Source organism: Danio rerio, chromosome 11 (genome assembly GCF_049306965.1).
Source record: "Danio rerio strain Tuebingen ecotype United States chromosome 11, GRCz12tu, whole genome shotgun sequence".
In the NCBI taxonomy this organism is placed as follows: Eukaryota; Metazoa; Chordata; class Actinopteri; order Cypriniformes; family Danionidae; genus Danio; species Danio rerio.
In genome coordinates this window covers 2457501-2482073 of record NC_133186.1, presented here as the reverse complement: position 1 = coordinate 2482073, position 24573 = coordinate 2457501, and the positions used below count along the sequence as shown (strand labels likewise).

General features: G+C 39.6%; 2 protein-coding genes and 1 long non-coding RNA gene across 5 annotated transcripts in view; all 3 read right to left on the bottom strand.

The window, feature by feature from the left end:
* Positions 1-142: 142 nt before the first annotated feature.
* Positions 143-1829, bottom strand: LOC141376504 (uncharacterized). Its single transcript, XR_012386923.1, has 2 exons — positions 829-1829; positions 143-744 (listed from the first exon to the last, which is right to left on the bottom strand). It is a non-coding gene; the product is annotated as an uncharacterized lncRNA (long non-coding RNA).
* A 180-nt stretch (positions 1830-2009) lies between these two features.
* csnk2a4 (casein kinase 2, alpha 4 polypeptide) lies at positions 2010-17622 on the bottom strand. 3 transcript variants are annotated; one of them, XM_003199406.7, is made up of 13 exons: positions 17508-17622; positions 16248-16408; positions 9361-9472; positions 8800-8901; positions 7847-7897; positions 7700-7759; positions 6038-6121; positions 5840-5950; positions 5326-5427; positions 3800-3900; positions 3574-3722; positions 3235-3324; positions 2010-2366 (listed from the first exon to the last, which is right to left on the bottom strand). In XM_003199406.7, the coding sequence occupies exons 2-13, from the start codon at positions 16346-16348 to the stop codon at positions 2260-2262; spliced, it is 1170 nt and encodes a 389-aa protein (XP_003199454.2). In that variant the 5' UTR covers positions 16349-16408; positions 17508-17622; the 3' UTR covers positions 2010-2259. The 3 variants fall into 3 exon arrangements, 2 of the variants coding, with proteins under 2 accessions (XP_003199454.2, XP_068080357.2); XM_068224256.2 differs by lacking the exons at positions 16248-16408; positions 17508-17622 and adding an exon at positions 9176-9221; XR_012386922.1 differs by lacking the exons at positions 2010-2366; positions 3800-3900 and having other exon boundaries at positions 3236-3324.
* A 5075-nt stretch (positions 17623-22697) lies between these two features.
* ube2v1 (ubiquitin-conjugating enzyme E2 variant 1) overlaps positions 22698-24573 on the bottom strand; it is a 13273-nt gene continuing 11397 nt past the window's right edge. The window contains 1 exon segment of the mRNA NM_001037402.2: positions 22698-23269. Coding sequence (NP_001032479.2) covers positions 23123-23269 — 147 coding nt within the window. The 3' untranslated portion in view covers positions 22698-23122.

Here is a 24573-nt window from a genome sequence, read left to right as displayed (position 1 = left end):
CTTCTTGCTGTAAGGCCACAGTGCTAACCTCTGAGCCACCCATAATTTAATTTATTATTTTTTTGTAACACTAGCATTGCAGACTACACACTTTTCAGTTTGTTCACTTGTGGCTCAGACACATGAACACAAACTCTAGATAAGCAGCCATACCTTTATTACAGGATTGAGGGAGTAGGGAAGTTATAGATTGCTATTTTTATGAAAAAATAAAATATGTCACATAATTGTCATATATATATATAGGCGACTTCCACAGTGAAGGAGCTGCAGACACTGCTGTGTGTTGAGTAAAGGCGACTGGTGTGACCTGATGTGAACTACATTAAACAGCACCAAAACACCTGACGGCCACAGCTGTGCATCATCAGTATCTTCAGTGCTGAGCAATATTGAGATCCAGCCAGATTCATGTGATTCAACTGGGCCACCACGCACACACTGTAAACTCTCAGCAGTCACAGCTGCATTCAGTTAAAATCCTGTGATTTAGGGTTTATATTTCACAACTAGTAAATGTTGAGACATTCTGTTTAGCTAGCACAATTCCAAGTTAACATCTAGTAATTCTGAGTTAACATCTCACAACTTTGAGTTGGCATCCTGACAAGTAAACATCTTGCAATTCCAAAACTATATTTTGCGATTCTGAGTTTAAACCTCGCTATTCCTAATTTACACCCCTCCATTCCGAATTTACACCTCTCCATTCCTAATTTACACCTCGCTCTTCCGAATTTACACCTCTCCATTCCTAATTTACACCTCGCTCTTCCGAATTTACACCTCTCCATTCCTAATTTACACCTCGCTCTTCCGAATTTACACCTCCCCATTCCGAATTTACACCCCTCCATTCCGAATTTACTCCTTGCTATTCTTAGTTTACACCTCACTATTCAGAATTTACACCTCGCTATTCCAAGCTTACACCTCGCCATTCCGAATTTACACCCCTCCATTCCGAATTCACACCTCGCTCTTCCTAATTTACACCTTGCTATTCTTAGTTTACACCTCCCCATTCCGAATTTACACCTCTTATAATTTTGAGTTTACACCTCGCTATTCCAGTTAACATCCCAAAATTCCAAGTTAACTTCTTTCAATTCCAAAGCTAAATCTTGCAACTCCGAGTTTGCACCTCACTATTCCAAGTTAATATCCCACAACTCCAAGTCTACACCTTTCAATTGCAAGTTAATTCCACCTCACTATTCGTTTATAGAGTTTATTTTCCACAATTCCAAGGTTGTCTCGCAACTTCGAGACATTATATTTCACAATTGCTAATTTATGCCTTGCTATTACAAGTTAACATCCCACAATTCCAGGTGAACATTTTGCAATTCCAAACGTCTTATAATGTTGAGCTTACGCCTCTCTGTTCCAGTTAACATTCCAAAATTCCAAATTACCATCCCACTATTCCAAGTTAACTTCATGCAATTGCAAAGCTAAATCTTGCAATTCCGAGTTTACACCTCACTATTCCAAGTTAATATCCCACAATTCCCCAAGTTAATGTCTTGTAATACCAAGTTTACACCTCACAATTCCAAGTTTATATTTTACAATTCAGAGTTTATACCTTGCTATTACAAACTTAAATATTCCAATTCCAAGTTAATTTGTTTTACACTTCTGAGTTTACACCTCACTATTCCAAACGTCTTATAATTCCCAGTTCACACCTCCCACAATTCCAAGCAAAAATCACCCAATTCCAAAAAAATGTTCTGTACAATTCTGAGTTCACACCTTGCCATTTCATATGAACATTTTGCAATTTCAAAATCTACATTTTAAGTCCTTTACATTTACTCAGTGTGATATATATATATATATATATATATATATATATATATATATATATATATATATATATATATATATATATGCTCTTATGTATATAAATATATGTATATATGTATGTATATATATGTATATGTATATATGTATATGTATGTATATATATATATATATATATATATATATATATATATATATATATATATATATATATATATATATATTTTAATGGCATGACAATGCTTGTGAAAAAAAGTTACACAGCATTTCGCTGTTTCTGCATATCAGTCATGTCCTGTGCACCTTTGTCTGAGCTAAATGCATGACAGTAATGTATCTCATGATGAAGTGCATTCAGTTTTCTGATGAACTCATGCTGCATTATGGGTAAACACAGTGACGAGCTCTATCTAACAGTCTCGAAGTCCTCGGCGGGTTGATTTGCGGTCATTGAGTGGCTCCTGTGGCTGCAGGCACTGGAGTATTGAGGCTGTTGAAGATCGGGGAGCCCGTCAGTGGCAATAGAGCCGTTGAGGCTGGAAGTGCAGCGATTCCTGATGAATCAAGAGGAAAAAACAAACCTTCAAGTAACACTAACAGTTCTCAGTGGAATGTGAGTGCTTATGTAAAGTATGTCCCTTATGTTTTTTTGTGTGTCTTTTTCCTTTTTTATTTGATTTTTATCATGTAATTTGTGTATCTCTTAACATTTCAAACAAAATGTTTAAAAAGTGCAAGTAAAACTCCTGCAATGCCAAGTTAACATCCTGCAATCTTCACTTCGAGATCACATGTTGGAATTTGGAGTTGACATCTCAAAATTATGAGTTCACATTGCACAAATCTAATTCCAAGTTTATCCAACTGAGAATCCTTTATTTCAACCTTTGAGTTCACAATTCCAAGTGTACACCACAAAATTTTAAATTCAGAGTTTCCATTCTCCAATCCTTGTTTCCATTCCCTATTTCCGAGTTTCCATTCCCCAATCCTGAAATTCCATTCTCCAATTCCGAGTTTTCATTTGCCAATCCCAAGTTCCCATTACCCAATCTAGTATTTTCATTCCCCAATCCCGAGTTTCAGTCCCCCAACCCAGTTTCCATTCCCCAATCTTGAGTTTCCATTACCAAATTTTACATTTCTATTCTCCAATCCCTTATTTTCATTCCCCAATCCCTAGTTTCCATTCCCCAATTCAGAGTTTCCATTTCTCAATTCCATTCCCCAATCTCTAGTTTCCATTCCCCAATCCTGAGTTTCCATTTCCGAGTTTCCATTCCTGAATCCCATTTCCAAATTCAGAGTTCACATTACCCAATTTATGTCTTGTTTATGTTTGCACTCCACAATTAGAAGTTCATATCCTTCAATTGTATGATAATGATATTTTAAGTCATGTGCAGAGTTTGAAAAGCTGACCTGTGATCATTGTGGCAGAGCTGACCATGGTGTTCACCGACGGCACATTCGTGGATCCTGCGAAACAAGACTGGCCCTTCACAACGGGGACTAAACCAAAGAGCAAAATGAAAGAATCAATCAAAAAATAAATCAAAAAATAATTGTCAAGATTCTCTTCATACACATATATTCTCATTCCCTTTGCCACTTTATACTCCTGCGTTAGAACAACTGTTAAATTCTTATTTACCCCACTGTACTACGATTTGGGACACGCTAACTCTATTTTTGAATACTATTTAGGACAGATAGTATGCTAATTGGGATGCAGCAGGTCATAATGGTATAATGCTTTACAGAAGTACTGATGCTCCATGGCCTCCTGCGCCGTCAGTCTGGTCTGATGGTCGTAACGCAGAAGTTTGTCCAGAAAGTCCAGAGCTTCAGGACTGATCAAGTGCTGGTTTTCATTGTGAACAAACTTCTTCCATCGCTTCCGAGAGTGTCTAACATGAGGAAAAACAGATGAAATCAGATGAGGGAAGACAATGGCAGGTTATTATAACAGAATGCAGGAGCTCACCGTCCCAGAATCTCAATAAACCGAGGGTCCAGCTCAATGTTGTATTTATCTATGTAATCATAAAGACCATCTGTTCCAAGAACTTTGGCTATTCTCACCAACTGCGAAGAAACGGTCATTAAAAACCGATTAGTAAAGCCAGAGTTCACTATGCATTTAAAGATCATTTAAAGCATTAGTTAAACACTTTACTTAAGGGGTGTACATAGTACTGTCATGAAACTGTTATGAATTGCACGTCATGATGGTGAATGGTATTATTTTTGAGAGAGAGGCTTTTAACCATCATTAAATTCACTGAAGAGACATTTAGCCCCAAAACTTAACATTCTATATACAACATTAACGTTCTGTCATTTTGGGTGAATGAAGCCATTGACTTCCATAGAAGGAAAAACAAATACAATAGAAGTCAATGGTTACAGGTTGACAGCTTTCATCCTGATATCTTATTTTTAGGAGTGTCAAAATGTATTGTTTCTTATGTGCACAGCGATGCAGACACGGACAATTCGGTATCGGTTTAGTAATAATCATAACCGGTTATTACTGACGTCATTTACCTCATATGCGGTCTGTCGTGAGGAAGGCAAGCGCGAGTATTTACACCGCTCTAAATACTTAATACTCATAAACTGTGCACAATTTCACTGTGTGTGTTGGCTGCATCAGTCTTTCACTGATATTTACAACAAAAGCCCCTATTTCACTGAGATCGAGAGAATGAAAGTGCTCCATTTCTCTCTCTCTCTCTCTCTCTCTCTCTCTCACACACACACACACAGTGGCCCATTTGACCTGCTGGCATGACTTCTCTCCTCCTCTTGGCTGTTTTACAGCGTTACTTCTGAATACAGAAATGAGTTTGTGTCTGCAGAGTTTTCTCCACCGTGTCTATCATGGATCAGCTGTGATCGCCGCTGCCGCCTGCCGCTTATCAGCATCACTCATCTGTGAAGAGCGCAGCGCACAAGAGCCAATCGCAACCGTTTATTTTTTGAGGGTGTGACCAATCAAAGAGGTGTAAGAGAACTAGACAAGGATCAGAAAGTGAGCTGGATCTTTATATTTGTTTATATTATTTGCTAAATGCTTGTGTTGTTTAAAGTTACAGTTTATATATCTGATTGTTTGTATTAAATGACAAAATTATATTACAAATAGTATATAAATATATTCATACATTTTAATACAAGAAATGCTGCTGTGAAGAAAATATAAAACTGTGTATGGAAAGCACCGTCAATGCACCGAGATATCGAATTGAACCGAATCGATGGCATGATAATCGTAACCGAACCGAACTGTGAGACAAGTGTAGGTTCACAGCTCTTATTTTGCTTTTAACAGAAGAAAGAAACCAGTTTTGAACATGTGAAGGGTTACTCAATGACAGAATGTTCATTTTTGGGTGAACCGTCCCTTTAATGCATGCTGTTTATCTCTTCGCACTGGTGAATTTTGATGGAGCTTAATCGAAGTTGACCACAAATTATTTCACTAATAATAAAGCCGATGAAGTTCACCTGGTCATAGTTATCACGCCCATGGAAGAATGGCTCCTTCCTGAAGATCATACTGGCCAACATACAGCCGAGACTCCACATGTCCAGACTATAGTCGTACATCTGCAACAACACAGTGAAAATGTGCTTACAGGGTTTCTAAAAGCTTTGCAGAAAAAAACAAAAGGCTTTGCTGCCCTTTTCAGTCTAAAGAGAGCTGTTTAATAACAAACTTAAGAAAAAAAGTCTTTACTGGCAGAAGGAGGTGTGATCAACCTGTCAATCACACGAGATCCACCAATAGCAACACACATCCATCCAATCAATGCCTGACAAAACCAAGCCCCGCCCACATTTGTTTTTGGGATTAAGATTTTTCACTCAGAGTCTTTCCAAAAGAGATGATGTTTTTAATGCTTTTAAATGAGCAATTACCAACTGTAACAAATATTATTGGGCCAAATTTGACTATAGCATATAAAGAAGCTATCAGTGCACATTTCCTCATACATGCATGAGTGTTAATATGTCTAACCTGGTAATCTATCAGTAGTTCTGGTCCTTTAAAATAGCGTGAGGCGACTCTGACGTTGTACTCCTGTCCTGGATGATAGAATTCGGCAAGTCCCCAGTCAATGAGACGCAACTGAAACATTCAACACACCATAAATTACACTAAACCCTCACACCGACATGGCTCAGTAAAACTGTAAGGCTCCTCGACTTGTTTTACCTTTCTGTGCTCATGATCGATCATGATGTTGTGTGGTTTGACATCTCTGTGCATTATACCCATACTGTGAGAGAAATCTAAAGCCTGCAGACACAAGATAAAAACAACAGAAGCATCAAAAGCGATGAATCTGAATTTTTACAGGGATATCTTAAGAGCAATTCACAATAATTACAGTACGAATGTATGTAGAAACCTGAGGCCTCATGTACGAAGACTTGCGTTGAATTCATACTAAAACTTTGCGTATGGACAAAGCTGTAAATGTGCGTACGCAGTAAAAACAGATGTTTGAAACACTGCGTACGCCAAATCACACGCTTATTCTCTTTGTACATCCGAATGAACGTGAAACTGAGCGCACGTGCACAAGCTCAAAACCCCTCCCTGCCTCCTCCCCCGTATAAATATACTAATGACTCTACTTTGGCAAAACCAAGCAAAAAAGCAATGGTAAAAGCAAGCAAGAAGAGAAACTTTGAACAGTATGTGACTTTGAGGTGCTGCTATCGGAGGTAGACCAGAGAAAAATGGTGTTTTTTTGCAAGTTTGTCCTCCGGAATTAATAACAAAAGAAAAACAATTGAGTGGGAGAATTTAGCTAACACGGTTAACGCAGTGGGGTCTCGTTGGAATGAGTGAGTTGAGTGATTTCCGCTCGTTTGATCGACAGAGACAACAAAACTAAACAGAGCGGACATCAGCAACATGAGTGGCGTAGCTCGTAAAGTGCATGGCAACATGTTTTGACACGTTAGAGCATGAACTCGGTTCGAATCCAGCATCTGATGAACTCATTCTTCTTTTACCCACATCCCCGGCTACATATCAGATTTTGCCTACTCTTCATCACGAGGAAGACAAGTAGGAATCATTAACAAGTGTGTGTATTATGTAAGCGCATTTGAGCGTCACATATTATTTGTGTAACGGAGGCCAGCTAGTTAGTGCTGTGCAGGTAAACCTCAACTCCTCTGACGACAGACGCTAGAGGCCATGGTCTTTAGCCTCCTTGGTAGAATGTTTCCTATTCACGTATGCAAATTCATCTTCAGATGGCGCCTTTATTGCAATGTGCGTGCAGTCGATCGCTCTGATTACACTGGGAAAACCGGCGATCGCTGCAAATTGCGCTTTATTGTTTGGCTGGTCAACTGCATGGTATGGAAACCTTATATACCTGCTAGACATTCGGATGATCCCGTCTCATACAGCTGCCATTGCATGGCTCAAAGACACTTTGTAGTGTGCATTTTAACATAACTGCTTCTAGAAGTCGCCAATGGAAATAAAACACAAACACACAAGAAACACACGTACACCAGGCATGAAGTTGATGTGGACCAACGCATATTCTCACGTTCATTTCATCGTTAGTAAATCCAAACATGAGCATGATATCTGGCGAACACAAAGTTTTTGTGCGTACGCAGTGTTGATACTTGAGGCCCCTGAACATTACAGTATATGATTGAAACACAAATGTTTTCATTCACTATTTGACTACTTTTCTTAATAAACTGTTAGAAAATGAGTAGCTGTATTTCTTACACTCATGCAAAACAGAATTAAATAAATAGTATTTTGTTTACAATCTAGTCCAAAGTGAATAACATTGAATTTTTTCCTGCAGTCGTTCTTAAATTTTCATGTAAGGCTCACCTTTAAAATCTCGAACATGTAGAAGCGAATGTCATAGTCTGTCAGTGATTGATAAAGTTGCTGAGGAAAACAAAAAGTCATTTAATTATCGTTGTGCTAAAGATGAAAGACAATAAATGATTAGAAAACTGAATTTAAGTATTTTACCTTAAAGTCTGTGTTGTTGACGTGTTCAAAAACTAAGGCGGGTGTTCTGATCTGCAATGTGTGAAAAACATGTTTATAAATAATGCACACAAATCCTTCATGCTGTCCCAACACAAATCCATTAAGTTAATTAGTTTTTACAAGTTTAAATTGAACTTGAACCAGTTAAGTTGTCCCTAAAAAAAACTTTAAAATTGTTGTTTTTAACTCATTTACAAATAAGTAGTTAGAACAAGCAGCAAAAGGCATATCTCTATATCTGGTTATACAGGTTACATAATCATGTATATAAAAAATAAAATCAAACATGAAGAGTCTAAAAATCCTATGAGGAACTACTTTCTTCCACCATTCATTCACATCTGCATCTGACGTCAGAACAGCAGAAACAGTTACTAATTCACCAACACTAGTGTTTGAATGATTCTCTAGCGTAATGTCTAAAGTGAAGACAAAACAGGTGATTTTGCTGACATTTTAAGATTATAAGGCTGAACAGCATGAAATGCCATCAGTCTACACAGATTTCTAGTATTCCCCTGAGCACTTATTATGCGATCTCTGTCGCCATCTTGTGGCTGAACGTTAACCGTCTTTGCTCTGCTCAATATGACAGGCTAATGACCGCAGATGCGATGTTTCTCCAAAATTATATCTAAAGTAGGCACTGTTCTTCTAAATAAACTGCAATCTAAACAACTACATTCTCGCCTAAAACAGCCTATAAAGTACATTGTTGTCCAACAGCTGCAATATTTGTATTGTAACTGTAGTGAGTTTATTGATCTGCTGTCACTATGTGGGCGGAGTAATACAGAAGGGGGAGGAGGCTGTACGAGTGCTGATATTGCAAAATATTGCACAGCTATCAGCAAATCAGATTCAAGAACCAGACAGGACTGTTGTATAATTATTTCTATGACATAAGTATTGTACTAATATTGAATACTGACCACAGGATCTTTGACCATGTCAATTAAGGAGATGATATTTGGTCCTCCGCGGAGATTCTCCAGGATCTTTACTTCACGCAGGATTTTCTTCCTCTTCACAGGCTGAAAATAGACCATTCATAATTATACTCCAATCAACAATTACAATAATGTGAAAAAGTATTTGCCCCCTAATTGATTTCTTTTTTTTGCATGTTTGTCACACTTTAATGTTTCAGATCATCAAACAAATGTAAAAAATAGTTTAAGATAAGACACCATGCAGTTCTGAAATTAACATATTTTATTATTAGGGCAAAATAAAATACAAAACAACATAGCTACATAGGTTTTCCCCACCCCTGTTAAAACATAACTCAGATGTGGTTCATTTTACCTGGTAATTTCTCTAGCCATGCCCTGCCTGATTAAATAGGACCTGCCTGACGAAGTAAAGTAGACCAAACAATCCTCAAAAGCTAGATATTACACCAAGATTCGAAGAAATTCTAAACACTTATTGATATATTGAGTTGGAGCAACACAAAAAGTATTCAAAAATACAAAAGGAACTGTATTTACCTTCAGTGTTTTCACCACTACTTTCTCATTGTTGGTGATGTTGATGGCTTCAAACACGTCACTGTACTTTCCTATTCCTAGCTTGGTCACCATCTGAAAATCCTCATGATTGCTGAGAAAAAAAATAAACATGGGCATTACAGTCATTTTAATACCTTTAATATACTTAAAAAGCATGTGATCAGTTTACATATTTAAACAAACACAAAGTGCTCTATATTAATGACCTAAGTCTAAAGCACATGGCGCAAAAGCATTAAGAGCGTCTGAATCTATTTTAAGGATGGATAAATTCGCTCTGCGCCCGGCGCATGGTCTAACAGGGTTGTGCTTATTCTGTTAACAAGTTCTGTGTGTGCTTAATTATTTATTTATTATTTAGTAGTTATTACTTATTTGAGGAAACGGTGGAAACTCACTCCACTGAACACATCCATTAGCCCACATATTTAATTTTCTTTGTTAAGTGCAAAGATTTGTTTCAAAACTATTTCTAAATTCAGTTCTAATCACCAGCAAAGGAATAAATGAACAATAATAATGAAGTGTGGTCAGAAAACCACACTATGTGTTATATCTAAACACACGTCCTGTTCTTATGCCACATATGGTGATGCAGACGTCCCTAAAAACCCACAGCTGGACAAATCTACATGTCATGTTCACCAGCGAACAACCACCAGATGTCGCTGGTAAACACTCACTCATAAAACTACATATCTGCCTTCTTCTGGACTACATATGCATACATGCACTTCTCCTAGACACTCACGCCTGCTCACTCATCTAGCTTGATTACATTTGCACACCTGAGGACTTTCAGAGACTGATTAACACACACTATTTAAGCCACATATTCACCCCTTCAGTTTGCCGAGTCTTGTTCACTGTAAAGTAGCATTACAACGCGTTTTCCTTGGCTGTTTCTCAATTCCAAGAACGCAGAGAATGGACTTGCGTTCTTGTAGAGGGCGGTCTTGCCAGGTGTCCTCGGAAGAACGAACTCAGGAGAGCGCGAGGGCAGAGAACGCGTCCTTTGTGGAATGGGATGCTGCGTTCTTCCTGATGGTCACATGACCTTCACGCGTTTTAAATGGAAATTATTTAAACATTACAGCCTTCATACAACGATTTATTGTTTCCCCCCTCTTCAAAATATATACTTTGCATAAAAACATTATAAATATAGTCTGCACAATATAAATAAAACACATTTTAATACAAATTTCATCAAACAAACACCCTTAATGTGTTTATTCCTTTATTAAGATGTTCATGTTAATGTTTACTTTCACCGTTTCATTTAGGGAAACTCCTGAAGTAAATAAGTGATATCTCTGAACTTTAATAATAAATCTAAATAAAATGCTGCGCTTCCCACCTCAAGTCGCAATGACTTCTGGGACTTCCAGAGCGAGCTCGCTGCTGAAGTCTGCATCGGTGCGTCCTCGATATCAAGAACACATCCGGGAAGTTTCACGCGTCCTCCGTACTTGCGGTCTTGAGTATTGGAACTGAACTTAGGCAGCTGATGATGACGTTGCACGAGAACACGAGGACGCAAGACCGCTGAAGAACGCATATTGAGAAACAGCCCTTGTCTTGTTTTCCTGAGTTTTGAACCTAGCCTTGTTTATTTAGTTATCCTTGTCTGCCGCCTGCCTTTCGACCTCTTGATTGTTAAACTGACTACGATTCTGGATTGTCCTTACATACCTGTTTGCTCCCGTATTGACCACTGCTTGCCTGACTGTGAATAAACCTGCATATTGGATCCTACCTTCTGTTGTGCTGTTACTCCCCGGCGTTACACTACACTTGTGTTTATTAAAGCAAAATAAAAAATCTGCGTATAATCAATAATACTGCTAATAATAATACCATTATATTGATGCAGATTGTCATGAATAAACTGAAAAAGCCCCTCAAGGTGAAGAAAGCATCGAGGCAGTGCTGTTTTTATTGATATAGAAAATAATATATAATTTTTATTATTTTAATTCTTTAATTGTTTCCATATGTACAGATATTTGTGTGTTGCTGTACATCCTGTGTGTATTAAGCAATTTGTAAGCATTTGGGTCTGCATAGGTGCATAACTAACGCGCTCTGCACCGGACTTTAGAGCAGCTTTTAGTTGGTCAATGATGTGGTCTATTTCAGATAGGGTTGGGCGATGTCGACCAATTTGGCATCGTACAATGTCTAATGTGAAACATTGCGATGAATGATGGCACCTTCATCATAGGCGGAGGTGAATTAATTATTTATGAATATTTAATTAATTAATTCATTCATTTTCTTGTCGGCTTAGTCCCTTTATTAATCTGGGGTCGCCACAGCGGAATGAACCACCAACTTATTCAGCATGTTACTTATTCAGCACGTTTTTTTACGCAGAGGATGCCCTTCCAGCTGCAACCCATCTCTGGGAAACATCCACACACACACTCATACACTACGGACAATTAAGCCTACCCAATTCACCTGTACAGCATGTCTTTGGGCTGTGGGGGAAACCGGAGCACCCGGAGGAAACCCACGCGAAGGCAGGGAGAACATGCAAACTCCACACAGGAACGCCAACTAAGCCGAGGCTCGACCCAGCGACCTTTTTGCTGTGAGGCAACAGCACTACCAACTACGCCACTGCTTCACCCTTAATTAATTCAGAATTTAAATTAATTATTTGTTGTCTACCGTTTCAACTACCTGACTCGCATGGTCTTTGTTTTACCCATAAACAAATCATAAATAAATAAAGATAAGTTACACACAAATGACCACCTGTAAACCACCTTTTCCGCAAGAGGTTTGTCGGTAAAAAAGGTGCAAAACCAACAGTATCTGTGGTTTTCACTAAAATGACTAAGAACAAGTGTGAAAGCGAAAGCTACCTGATAGATTCAAACGACCAAAGAGTCGTTAACGCTAGGTAGAGACAAGATTAATTAAATATCACGTTTAACAACTATGAGACGCGATCCAGCGGTACATCCTTGATAAACTGTCCAACATGCACTTCTCTCTCGAGCTCAGATAAGCGCATGACAGTGTGTGTGGCTGTGTGTGTGGTCACGTGATGTGCGGTTTCAGCGGACGGCGGGCTGTTCAGAAATGCTAGGTAAAACACGGTGTAACATTTTAATACTAAGAAGTATTAGAGTAAACGGGGCCTAAGTGTGTGTTTTTTGCGAGCGGGTTTGCGACGGGGGCGGAGGATCGGCAATGCTGGCTTAACATCGTGTTGTTTATTGGCCATCGGCGATGGATGATGGCATCGTCTATCGGCCTAACCCTGATTTCAGTTCCTCAAAATAGCAATGTGCCAACGATGAGGCTTAAAGGGTCACGAAACACTAAAACACATGTTTTGAGCTGTTGACAGTCGTATATGTGTCCCACACTGCTAAAAACACTATTAGGACACATATATTTCACTAAAAAGTGAAAATTGGTAGTTTTTGCGTTATTTGGAGCAAATTCGTACTTCCGGTTTGAAACGAATTTTTGAAGCTGCGTCACAGCCATGAGATCTTAGCGTGTGTTCCAGCGTGCAGACTGGACGTGGGGCGTCCCGTATTACGTCTCTGAGTGTGCTGCATTCATTCATGAGTATGGCTTGGTTTAAACCAATCAGCGCGCTCCATTATGTATGCGCTGCAACTTCATTGAAATGCATGCTAGCTTTCTTACCGTACGTTCACATTGAAAGCGGCGAGAGCGTCAAAGTAGCCGGAAGTCATTAATTTTCAATGAGAGCCGGCGGCGATAGGCGACGATAAGCGGCGAGGAGCAGCGCGGCGCGTCTTCGTCGGCGTGAGCGTCGAGGAGAGTTGAAATGAAGTCAACTTTATGGTAATGAGCTATGACGCGGTTCGGCGGCAACCAATCAGAATGAAGACGTCCACCGCTTGATAGCAGTTCAAGGAACACAGACCAGTGAACTTTGGTTCCGACCACAGTTGTTCCCAAGGGTTTGATTATTGCGGTCGCCGGATTTCCAATTATTAACAATGTTTTCTTACAGGAACATACATTAAATAAGTTACTGGCGAGTTACTGATGTTCATTAATGTTATTTAAATTTATCTTAAAAAAAGCGGGAATCTCACGCGATATGACAGTACAAAACAGTACTGCTGCTTCAGGATATTTCAGACATATGGACACATATTTGATAAATAAAGCAAAGCCACACCACATGCAACTTGATCTTCCATTGTTTTATGAATTTGATAAGAAGTGCGCAACATTTTCACGCTAAAAACATGTTTTATGCAGGAATGTAACTGATATGCTGCAACGGCTCCTTTAAATACGAGATCAATGTAGCGAGTTTTGACGCTCTCGCCGCCTGAGCTGAAGGCAGACAGCGTTGTCGCCAGGGTGGCCAGAGCGACCTTAGACGCTCTCGCCGCTTTCGGTGTGAACGTACGGTTAGACTGTACCTGAAACAGTGTTCAGACGGCAGAGAGACGACACATGTCGTGTTGCCAAAAGTTGAGGGAAAAGAATAAGAATTGTTTGGAGATACAGGTCGCCAGTGTTGCTTTCATAATGTGAAGGTTTTGTTTCATTTTCTCTCTATGAGCGCGCTGCTAGACTCGCGGCAGAAATGCGTTTGTTTGGAACATTTTTTACTCAAGAGAATTTCTCATCAATGGTGAGATCCGGATTTGCTGCTCGTCTCCTTTAAAAAAAGACGCAGCTCCAGTATGTGTTGATTGTCCTGTCTACAGATTCGGTAAGTGTGTGCGATCAGCGCCCTTTCTTTGTTCATTCAGATGGCAAAGTTATAGTTGGTATGGTCAGCTGTACTCTTTCAGTGTTTACAGACAGACCTTAGTCAAAATGATTTCTAAGTTACTTAGTTTACAGTACAGTGATATCACTACAATATTGAAAGATCCGCTGTAAATGCTGCTCTCTGTGTGTAAACACGTGAACACTGTAAGCAAACTTTTGCCGACTGTCGTGTTGAATTTTCGTCGTATTTTACAGAGAAATACAGAGGGTTATTTTTCCAATTCGATGTGCGGTATCAAACATTTCACCGTCATTAAACACACTGCCTTTCTCCCCTGCGTGTGTGTGTGTGTGTTTGTATTTCTTCTGTCCTCGGCATATCCAAATGGCAACTCCCATTTTTATTCAAACCCTGCCCATTTTCCTACCCCCGACACGCCCACTTTCCTGACTGTTTCCAAACTAGAGGTGTGAAAACATCCTGCTGAAACGGGGGGTTTCATGGCCCTTTAACACACCTCCTTTATAGACCAGCACACCCACGAGACCACAAAGTGGCACAAATAGATTTGCTATTTAAACAACGTGGCGCATGAAAACGACACATGGGCTCGTATGAAAACAGCAGCAACTTCTGCCATGCACGCTTTGCGCCTTAGTGAGCCAGGGTTTATGATAGGCAACAGCTGTAATAAAACTGAAAATAACCTGTACTCAACTGTAGAGACCTTTAATCAATGAAGTGAAGCGGAAAAAACTAAATGTGCATGCTTAAAAAAGCCTCTTTTCCTCATTCCTGATGCAAGAAAAACTCGTTTATCTACATATGCAGCATTAGATCATGCGAACTCATAGTGTGCGCTGCTTGAAAGACATCACAACAATGTGTGAATGTACAACAAAAAAATGAAGAGAAAAAAGAATGTACATCATATTGCTTATGTACAGTTGAAGACGAAATTATTAGTCCTCCTGTGAAATTGTATTTATTTTTTTCCACACATAATCATTTTATTAACTAATTTCTGTTTTTGTCATGACTACATTTTATATTTGACTAGATATTCTTCAAGATACTAGTATTCAGCTTAAAGTGACGTTTAAAGGCTTAACTGTGGTAATTAAAAAAACTAAATTAATGATAAAATAATTATTTAATGGGGCTATTAATATTGACATTAAAAACTGCAACACTAAATGTTGCCGTCAACTTTATGAGGCTGTCAAATAAATGTGTGTATATATATTTCTTTCTTTTTTCTACTTACAAATATTCATTTGATCATAACACAGTCAATATTGTGAAATATAATAATATTTTTTCATTATTTGAATATATTATTATTTTATGAAAAGGCATTTGCTTCAGCAATTTAATGTTGATTTTTCAGCATCAATTTTACAGAAACGTTGCCTGCTCTGATGAGTCTCCATTTCTGCTGCCACATTCGGATGGTCGGGTCAGAATTTGGCCTCAACAACATGAAAGCATGGATCCATCCTGCCTTGTATCAACAGTTCAGGCTGGTGATGGTGGTGTAATGGTGTGGGGGAGATTTTCTTGGCACACTTTGGGCCCATTAGCACCAACTGAACATTGTGTCAACGCCACAGCCTACCTGAGTATTGCTGCTCACCATGTCCATCCCTTTATGACCACAGTGTCTCCATCTTCTGATGGCTACTTCCAGCAGGATAACACACCATGTCATAAAGCGTGAATCATCTCAGACTGGTTTCTTGAACATGACAAGTTCACTGTACTCAAATGGCCTCCACAGTAACCAGAGCTCAATCCAAAAGAGCACCTTGTGGGTGTGGTGGAACTGGAGATTCACATCATGGATGTGCAGCCGACAAATCTGCAGCAACTGCGTGATGCTATCATGTCAATATGGAGCAAAATCTTTGAGGAATTTTCCAGTACCTTGTTGAATCTCTGCCATTAAGCATTAAGGTAGTTCTGAAGGCAAAAGAAGGTCCAATCCGGTACTAGTAAGGTGTACCTAATAATGTGGCCGGTGAGTGTGTGTGTAATAATTATAAAGATAATTTGACACTGATGAAGACATGATGAAAAAAATATATACAGGATGGCTAATAATCCTGACTTCAACTGTGTATTCAGTAATACGTACCCCCACTGTGGTTTGTGAGACTGGTAGTCCCAGTATTCTTTTGGCCGGTGTGTGTTCACCTCAGTGTAAACTCTCGCTCGACTCTTCACCGGTCCAGACATCACACACAAAAATTGTGATGAAAGAGTCTACAGAAGACAGAAGCACGTCTGGAGGGACGACTGTGAGAACAACAGATTAAGACAAATGAAAATCTGACATTTGTGAAGAGAATGGCGTGGTAAAGTATGTTAGCCATGCCAAGCCCATTGCCTAGTAGCAAAGAATTCTGACTCAGATTTGGCATAAAGCTGGGACAGCAGGCATTCATCCGGCACTGGCATACAGCATGTGGGCCAACCATGGCCTGGGTTTGGCAGAGGTGGCACCGTCTATAATGCGGCACACAAGATTTGGGCCAGATGTAAAACGTAGTATTTGGCCCAGATTTTAAAAATTGATTGTGGGCCACGCGAGTTTGGCCAGTCTTGACCCACATTTAAAATACATAAAAATAATTTTTGATTAAATAAATCAATTCTACCAATCAGGTCACTGAGAAAAAACAAGGCCCATAGTGTGCCTAAAGCGCAACGCTTCATAGGTTTATCAATTTCATTGCAATCGTGACACACCAACCTTTCTGGCCCAGTTATGAGTTATTAACTTGGCTGAGACTTGGCCCAGATATGGTCTGTGTTTGGCCCTTGTCTGGAAGCCAGATTTGGTCCAGTCATGTACCGTAATTCACTGCCGCATGTGGGCCAAGCAAAACCTGATTGTGTGGGCCAGAGCTGGGCCAGAGAAATTTTGCTATGTGGGTTGCCTCAAAATCAATGCGAGCTAACAAAATTAACATGGCTAGTTTTGATTTCTTGGGGACTTTAAGCAAATAAGCAGAATCAAATAGAAGATTACCAAAACAAACACATTTCAGTGGATTAACTTGCACAGATTAATTGTTCACTTTAAGAATAATAACATGAGATTTCAGGCGGACTTTAGGTACGTAAATGTGAAAACGGCTTGCCATTTATCAGACAATTTCTAAATGAGAGATGATACACCACTGTTTATAAGATCTTTGGCATTGAATAACTTGAGTCAGCTGTCAATTTCTGTTTTACAGCCTTCACAAAAACTTTTCTGAGGCAAAGTGTATTAAACGTGTGATGAGGGGTTTTTCAGCTCAATTCATTATCCACTAACGTTACCGGCTTCTTCACCCAGCTCTAGTCTTCCTCACTAAAGTATCACACAAACATCAACACATTAATTTACCTGCTCACTGATGCTGATTTGTTTGTCTTCAGCTCGTCCTGGAGGGTAAAATCCTCATTTCAGCGCGATATATAGACATTTCTGTCTGTCTGGGAGCCTCAACATGGCTGAGCTTGAGAGCGCACGCGCCAAACAAACAGGCAGATGCTAACCGACCCAAACTAACCGGTTTCCCCACAACACACGATAATATTCATATTTTCATTTTCGGTTGTATGTTTTTATTATGTTTTAACTTGGTAAATTTCGAAATCCATCGCAAAATGTTCTTATTCAGTGGTCATTGTTTCTGACTTCACCTGTTACTTGAAAAGTATTTCTTTAAAATGTTAATTAAACGAAACAGCTGTATGGCAAGCCAAATTAGCCTAAATTGCACCCAGCGTTACTCATTTCATTTTTACTATTAGGCTAAGAATAATATAGCTGTCGACATTCAATTATAGGGCTCTTTAATATACTTGTTATAGTAAACATTGGATTAGAGAGCTCTATCAGGGCTGCCAACTTTTGGCTTTAGCTTGTAGTGAGAGTGTAAGCCACGCCCATATCCCCAAGCCACACCCACATCAAGCTTTATTGATTTATTTTACATATATGAAAAATATAAATATATTATTTTAATAAATACTTTTTAATAAAATATTTATAACAAATTAGAGTATTATTACTGTTATAAAATTATTGTATTCTAAATAAAAGAAGAAAAAATCAGTTCTAAATGTAACTGGAAAACAATGGAAAAACTAAAGTGGTATGCTAAGATCATTTAAGAAATATTTAGCATAAATATATTAATTTTAGGACAGCATGGTGGCTCAGTAGTTAGCACTGTGGCCTCAAAGCAAGAAGGTCGCTGTTTCGAATTCCGGCTGGGCTAGTTTTTTTTGTGTAGAGTCTGCATGTTCTCCCTGTGTTGCCGTGGGTTTCCTCCAGGTGCTCCGGTTTACCCCACAGTCCAAACACATGGTTTAGGGGAATTGAATAAACTAAATTGGCCGTAGTGTATGTGTAAGAATGAGTGTGTATGGGGTTTTCCAGTACTGGGATGCAGCTAATAGGGCATCCGCTGTGTAAAACATATGCCGGAATAGTTGTTGGTTCATTCCACTATGGCGACTCCTGATAAATAAGGGACTAAGCCAGAGAAAAATGAATGACTGAACCATTAACTATGACTGCCTAAATGAATTCTTAATTTGCTGCTTATTAGTTCTTAAGGTTGTAGTTTGGTTAGATTAAATATGTGAATATGTGCTTTATAAGTACTAATAATCGGTTAATATCATAATAGGCAGGTAATAAGCCACTAGTTTTGAGAATTGGTGCTTAAAGTGTTACCAAATCAGTTTATACTGATCATCCTTAATACACTACCTGACAAAAGTCAAGTCGTCGATCTCATTTGTAAGAGCAACAAATAATAACTTGACTTGTAGTTGATCATTTAAAGTGGCAGAGGGTAGATTTTTTCCATGAATCATCTGCTGAACTGCATCCCAATCATCACAAATACTGCAGAAGACCTACTGGAACCCGCATGGAGCCACGATTTACATAAAAATCAGTCAAGTTTGGTGAAGGAGAAGTCATGGTTTGGGGTTACATTCAGTATGGAGAGATCTGCAGAGTGGATGATCAACATCAACAGCCTGAGGTATCAAGACATTTGTGCTGCCCATTACATTACAAACCACAGGAGAGGGACAATTCTCCAGCAGGATAGCGCTCCTGCTCATACTTCAGCCTCCACATCAAAGCTCCTGAAAGCAAAGAAGGTCAAGCTGCTTCAGGACTGGCCAGCCCAATCACCAGAAATGAACATTATTGAGCATGTCTGGGGTAAGACGAAGGAAGAGGTGTTGAAGATGAATCCAAAGGATCTTGATGAACTCTGGGAGTCCTGCAGGAACGCTTTCTTTGCCATTCCAGATGACTTTATTAATCAGTGATTTGAGTCATGTCAGAGATGTATGGATGCAGTCCTCCAAGCTCATGATGGAGTCAGACACAATATTCATTCTGTCTCCACTGCAGCAGGACTTTATATTCTATACTGGACATTATTTCTGTTCAGTGATGAGACTTTCGTCTAAGCAGAGTCAGACCTTACTGTCCTCATGAAATCATTCAACATCAAGGCAGGATCATATATTATTGTGGTAAAATAAGTGTAATCTAGAGGCCTTCGGCTTTCATATAAGCCACTTCTGATTCCAAACTATCAACTAGAAGTCAACTTATTATTTGTTGTTTCCAAAACTTGGATAAGCAACAAGACTTTTGTCAGGTAGTGTATAGTGATTTACTTTCAACAGCAAATAATCCAGATATTACAAATCAAGTCAATTTAATTATTTGGACCTCAATTAGAAAGTCTAAATCTTTTCTTCTTTTTTTAGTTCATCTGTTAAGTGAAACAGATTATTTATCCCTATATTGTTATGGTTAAATTTAGCAACATATAGAGATGTGTATATGTACTAACCAGTATATTAGTGTTAGATCAGGTTATTTCCTGTAAATCTTGAGACCCAATCATCTTCCATCACAAATATTCTATTCCCCCCTCTAATACTACACTAACCACAGCTCAATGGATTAAATGTCATTTGTAACCTCTGTAGCACCAGCCGTTTATAAGCGACTGCCTTGGTTTTCTGTGATTGAGCATCTCACTATTTTACACTCTTAATTAAGATAACCCAAATCGGAGACCCTGAGGGAAGATAATAATGTAATGAGAGACTCTTCAGGATGAAATCATAATAAGCATTTTCTGATTGTCATCTTTCATGTAGTGTATGATGTAGCTGTTTGTGAATGTAAATGATCTTCAAGATAAGACAAACAGAGGTATTGTTTCCTTAAAGAAAGCAGGAGTTCTGAGCTGCCTTAATTCCTTCTTCCTGCACAGATCTACATCGATTTGTATTACGTGACGTTGTGGGTTGTGTGAGACGGTATGGTCTCTTAAACACTCTTGTTGTAGCCGAAGCCCAGAAGATTTGGGTCGACATAAAGCAGATGCAATTTCCTGTTGCCAAAGCAAATCCACTCTGCACTTCTGAAGGACGAGGATTTCTTTTGAACTGATAGTGTAAACCGAACGCCTTCCTCACGGTTCATGACACTGTATTCACAGATGCTGAAGACTCTGGAGATGAACTTCAAATATGGTGTTAAGTGTTTGGTTTTCTGTCAACCAATCACAACAGAATAAACCATCAGGCCAGTCACAGTGGAGAAAGGTCACCTGACCAATGGGAGAAATGTAGGGCTATCTGACCAGTCAAAGAGGAGCAACATCAATTGACCAACTGAGCATTGCTGGTCTATAGAGCAGAGTGCGGTCAAGTGACCAATCGGGGCAGGGCAGGGATATCTGACCAATCAGAGTGAAGTAAGGTCAACTGACCAACTGGAGCAGTGTAGCGCTATCTGACCAATCAGAGCCGAGTAAAGTCACCTGACCAATGGGAGCAGTGTAGTGCTTTCTGACCAATCAGTGCAAAGTAAGGTCACCTGACCAATTAGAGTAGTGTTGGGCTACCTGACCAATCAGACTGGACCAATCAGACAAGTGACCTGCCCAATTAAAGCAGTGTAATGTTATTTGACCAATTAAAGCAGAGTAATATCAACTGACCAATCAAAGTAATGTGAGGCTATCTGACCAATCACAGTGCAGTAAAGTCACCTGAGCAATGGGAGAAACGAATGGCTATCTGACCAATCAGAGCAGAGCAAAATAATCTGACAAATGTAAGCAGTGTATGGCTATCTGACCAATCAGAGTGCAGTAAGATCAACTGTCCAATTGGAGCAGTGCAGGATTGTCTGACTAATTAAAGCAGTGTATGGCTATTTGACCAATCAGAGCGAAATACCTGACCAATTGGAGAAGTGTAGGGATATCTGACCAATCAGAGCAGAGTACGGTCACCAGATCAATCAGATTAGTTAAGGCTATCTGAACAATTGGAGCAGTGTAGTGCTATCTGACCAATCAGAGTAGAATAAGGTCACATGACCAATCAGAGTGGCGTAGTGCTATCTGACCAATCAGAGCAGTCACCTGACCTATCGGATTAGTGCAAGGCTATCTGACCAGTGAGAGGAGTGTAAGGTCAAGTGACCAATCAGTGCAGTGTAGGGCTATCTGACCAATCAGAGCGAAGGTCAACTGACCAGTTGGAGCAATGTAGCACCAGCTGACCAATCACAGGGGAGTAAGGTCAAGTGACCAATCAGAGCAGTGTAGGGCTATCTGACCAATCAGAGTGGAGTAAGGCCACCCCTACCATTCAAAGGGAAATACGGTCACGGTCTAAAAAATTGGAGCAGTGTAAAGCCATCTGACCAATCAGATTGGAGTAAGGCCACCTGTAGGGCAATCTGACCAATGTGTGGAGCAGGTTCTTGGCAAGGCGGAGTTTAGAGAGAGCAGATCCTTGAATCAACCAACGAATGGCTATCTGACCAATCAGACTGCAGTAGGATCAACTGACCAATTGGAGCAGTGTAAGATATTCTGACTAACGGACGCAGTGTATGGCTATTTGACCAATCAGAGCGAAGTACCTGCCCAATTGGAGAAGTGTAGGGCCATCTGACCAATCAGAGTAGAATAAGGTCACCAGACCAATGGGAGCAGTGTAGGGCCATCTGACCAATCAGAGTAGAAGAAGGTCACATGACAAATCATAGTAGCATAGGGCTATCTGACCAATCAGAGCAGAGTAAGGTAATCTGACCAATCTCTGAGAAGTAAGAGTGGAGTAAGGCCACCTGGCCATTCAAAGGGAAGTACGGTCATGGTCTAAAAAATTGGAGCAGTGTAGAGCCATCAGACCAATCAGATTTGACTAAGGCCACGTGTAGGGCAATCTGACCAATGTGTGGAGTAGGTTCTGGGCAGGGCAGAGTTTAGAGAGAGCAGATCCTTGAATCAACCATTTCACTCTGAAATGAGCTGACCCTGCACTGGATCTTATGAGGAAATTAAAGTGTTTTGATCTTGGATGTAAACTAATTTCAGAAAACCTTCAAAACTGAAAAAGACTGCTTTAAAAAAATGAGCAACTCTTAAATGCTCAGGCCAGAGACTAAACAGTCTGAACTGCTGACTGCAGTATCATCATCATCATTAGTAAAAATGAAAGGAAACAAGAGATATGAATCTAAATATTCCCACCACACAGCATGTTACACGATGGCACAAATTCATTTACACTTGCATGAACTAATTCTCAAATGAGGGCACACAGATTACACTCAATAAGATCATTTGTTATTTTTACAATTTTGCATGTATAACAAATAAACATTTAAAAAAAAAGAGATTAGAATGATGTACAGTATTCTGCTGTGCACACCACTACATCCATGGTTTCTGTCCAATGGGAGCTCCCGGAGGCAGGACTGCTCATTGGCTGCTGCAGCACGTGGGGGAGTGTCAGGAACAGAGGAGAACGGAGGATATCTCATGAGTCCAGAAAGAGGAGGAGGAGGAGGAATGCTCAGCCTTGCGTGTGTGACTTTGTTGTGGATGAAGGTAGAAAGAGAGAAAGAAAGAGAGAGAGAGAGAAAGAGAGAGAGGGAGGAGAAGAAGCTCAGTTGCTGTAGATCTGTCCTTCAGGAGGCTGCGGCAGCTTCATGTTTTCTTTGCACATCATCAGTCGTCGCAGCTCCTGCAGGACCACGCGGATGCTGTACGAGTTCTGCCACTTGGCCAATGAGGATACAGCACGCATGTCAACCTGAGAACACATTCAAAATTCAAATTGTATTCGTCACATACACAGTATGAAATGCCAACCAATTTCTAAAACTCAATGCACATTAGGGCTGAACAATATCATTGATATCACAATGCGTGTATCAGCAAGTCATATCGCAGGATTAGAGCGTTTATTAAAGATTAAACGATGAAAATATTTTCAAATATTATTTATACGTTGATGACGACCATGTTATTGTACGCTTGATTGTTTTTACTTGTGCTTGAATACTGTTACACTCTGCAGAAAAACTTTCATGTTGCTCTGCTGTATTTATATATACTTGTAATCCATTATAGTTTATGCAGAAGCACTGCACAGAAGCAATATGTGCACTCACCAGCCACTTTATTAGGTACACGTGTCCTACTGCTCAATAAAGCAAATTTCTAATCAGCCAATCACATGGCAGCAACTCAATGCATTTAGGCATGTAGACATGGTCAAGACGATCTGCTGCAGTTCAAAGCGAGCATCAGAATGGGGTAAAAAGGGGATTTAAGTGACTTTGAATGTTGTTGGTGCCAGACGGGCTGGTCTGAGTATTTCAGAAACTGCTGATCAACTGGGATTTTCATGCACAACCATCTCTAGGGTTTACAGAGAATGGTCTGACAAAAAGGAAATATCCAGTGTGCGGCAGTTCTGTGGGCGCAAATGCCTTGTTGATGCTAGATGTCAGAGGAGAATGGCCAGACTGGTTCCAGCTGATAGAAAGGCAACAGTAACTCAAATAAGCACTCGTTACAACCGAGGTCTGCAGAAGAGCATCTCTGAACACACAACACGTCCAACCTTGAGGCGGATGGGCTACAGCAGCAGAAGACCACACCGGGTGCCGCTCCTGTCAGCTAAGAACAGGAAACTGAGGCTACAATTCACACAGGCTCACCAAAACTGGACAATAGAAGATTGGAGAAACGTTGCTGCTCTGATGAGTCTCCATTTCTGCTGGATAGATGTGCAGCCGACAAATCTGCAGCAACTGCATGATGCTATTATGTCAATATGGAGCAAAATCTTTCCAATACCTTGTTGAATCTATGCCACGAAGGATTAGGGCAGTTCTGAAGGCAAGAGGGGTCCAACCCAGGGCTAGTAAGGTGTGCTTAATAAAGTGGTCGGTGAGTGTATACTTGCAGCACATTTTTTTTTCTTCATTTAGGAATTGATAATGCAATGTTTAGATATGTATATGTATATATATATATAGATATGTATATGTATATGTATATGTATGTATATATATATATATATATATATATATAAATATAAATATAAAT

What these genes read in the sequence shown, in the direction of transcription:
- csnk2a4 (XM_003199406.7), bottom strand. Translation starts at nt 16,348, where the DNA reads ATGTCTGGACCGGTGAAGAGTCGAGCGAGAGTTTACACTGAGGTGAAC. An exon ending in ACATGTTCGAGATTTTAAAG is followed by an intron (nt 6,122 to 7,699) that starts GTGAGCCTTACA and finishes TTGTGTCTGCAG; the next exon opens with GCTTTAGATTTCTCTCACAG. An exon ending in TCGATCATGAGCACAGAAAG is followed by an intron (nt 5,951 to 6,037) that starts GTAAAACAAGTC and finishes TGAATGTTTCAG; the next exon opens with TTGCGTCTCATTGACTGGGG.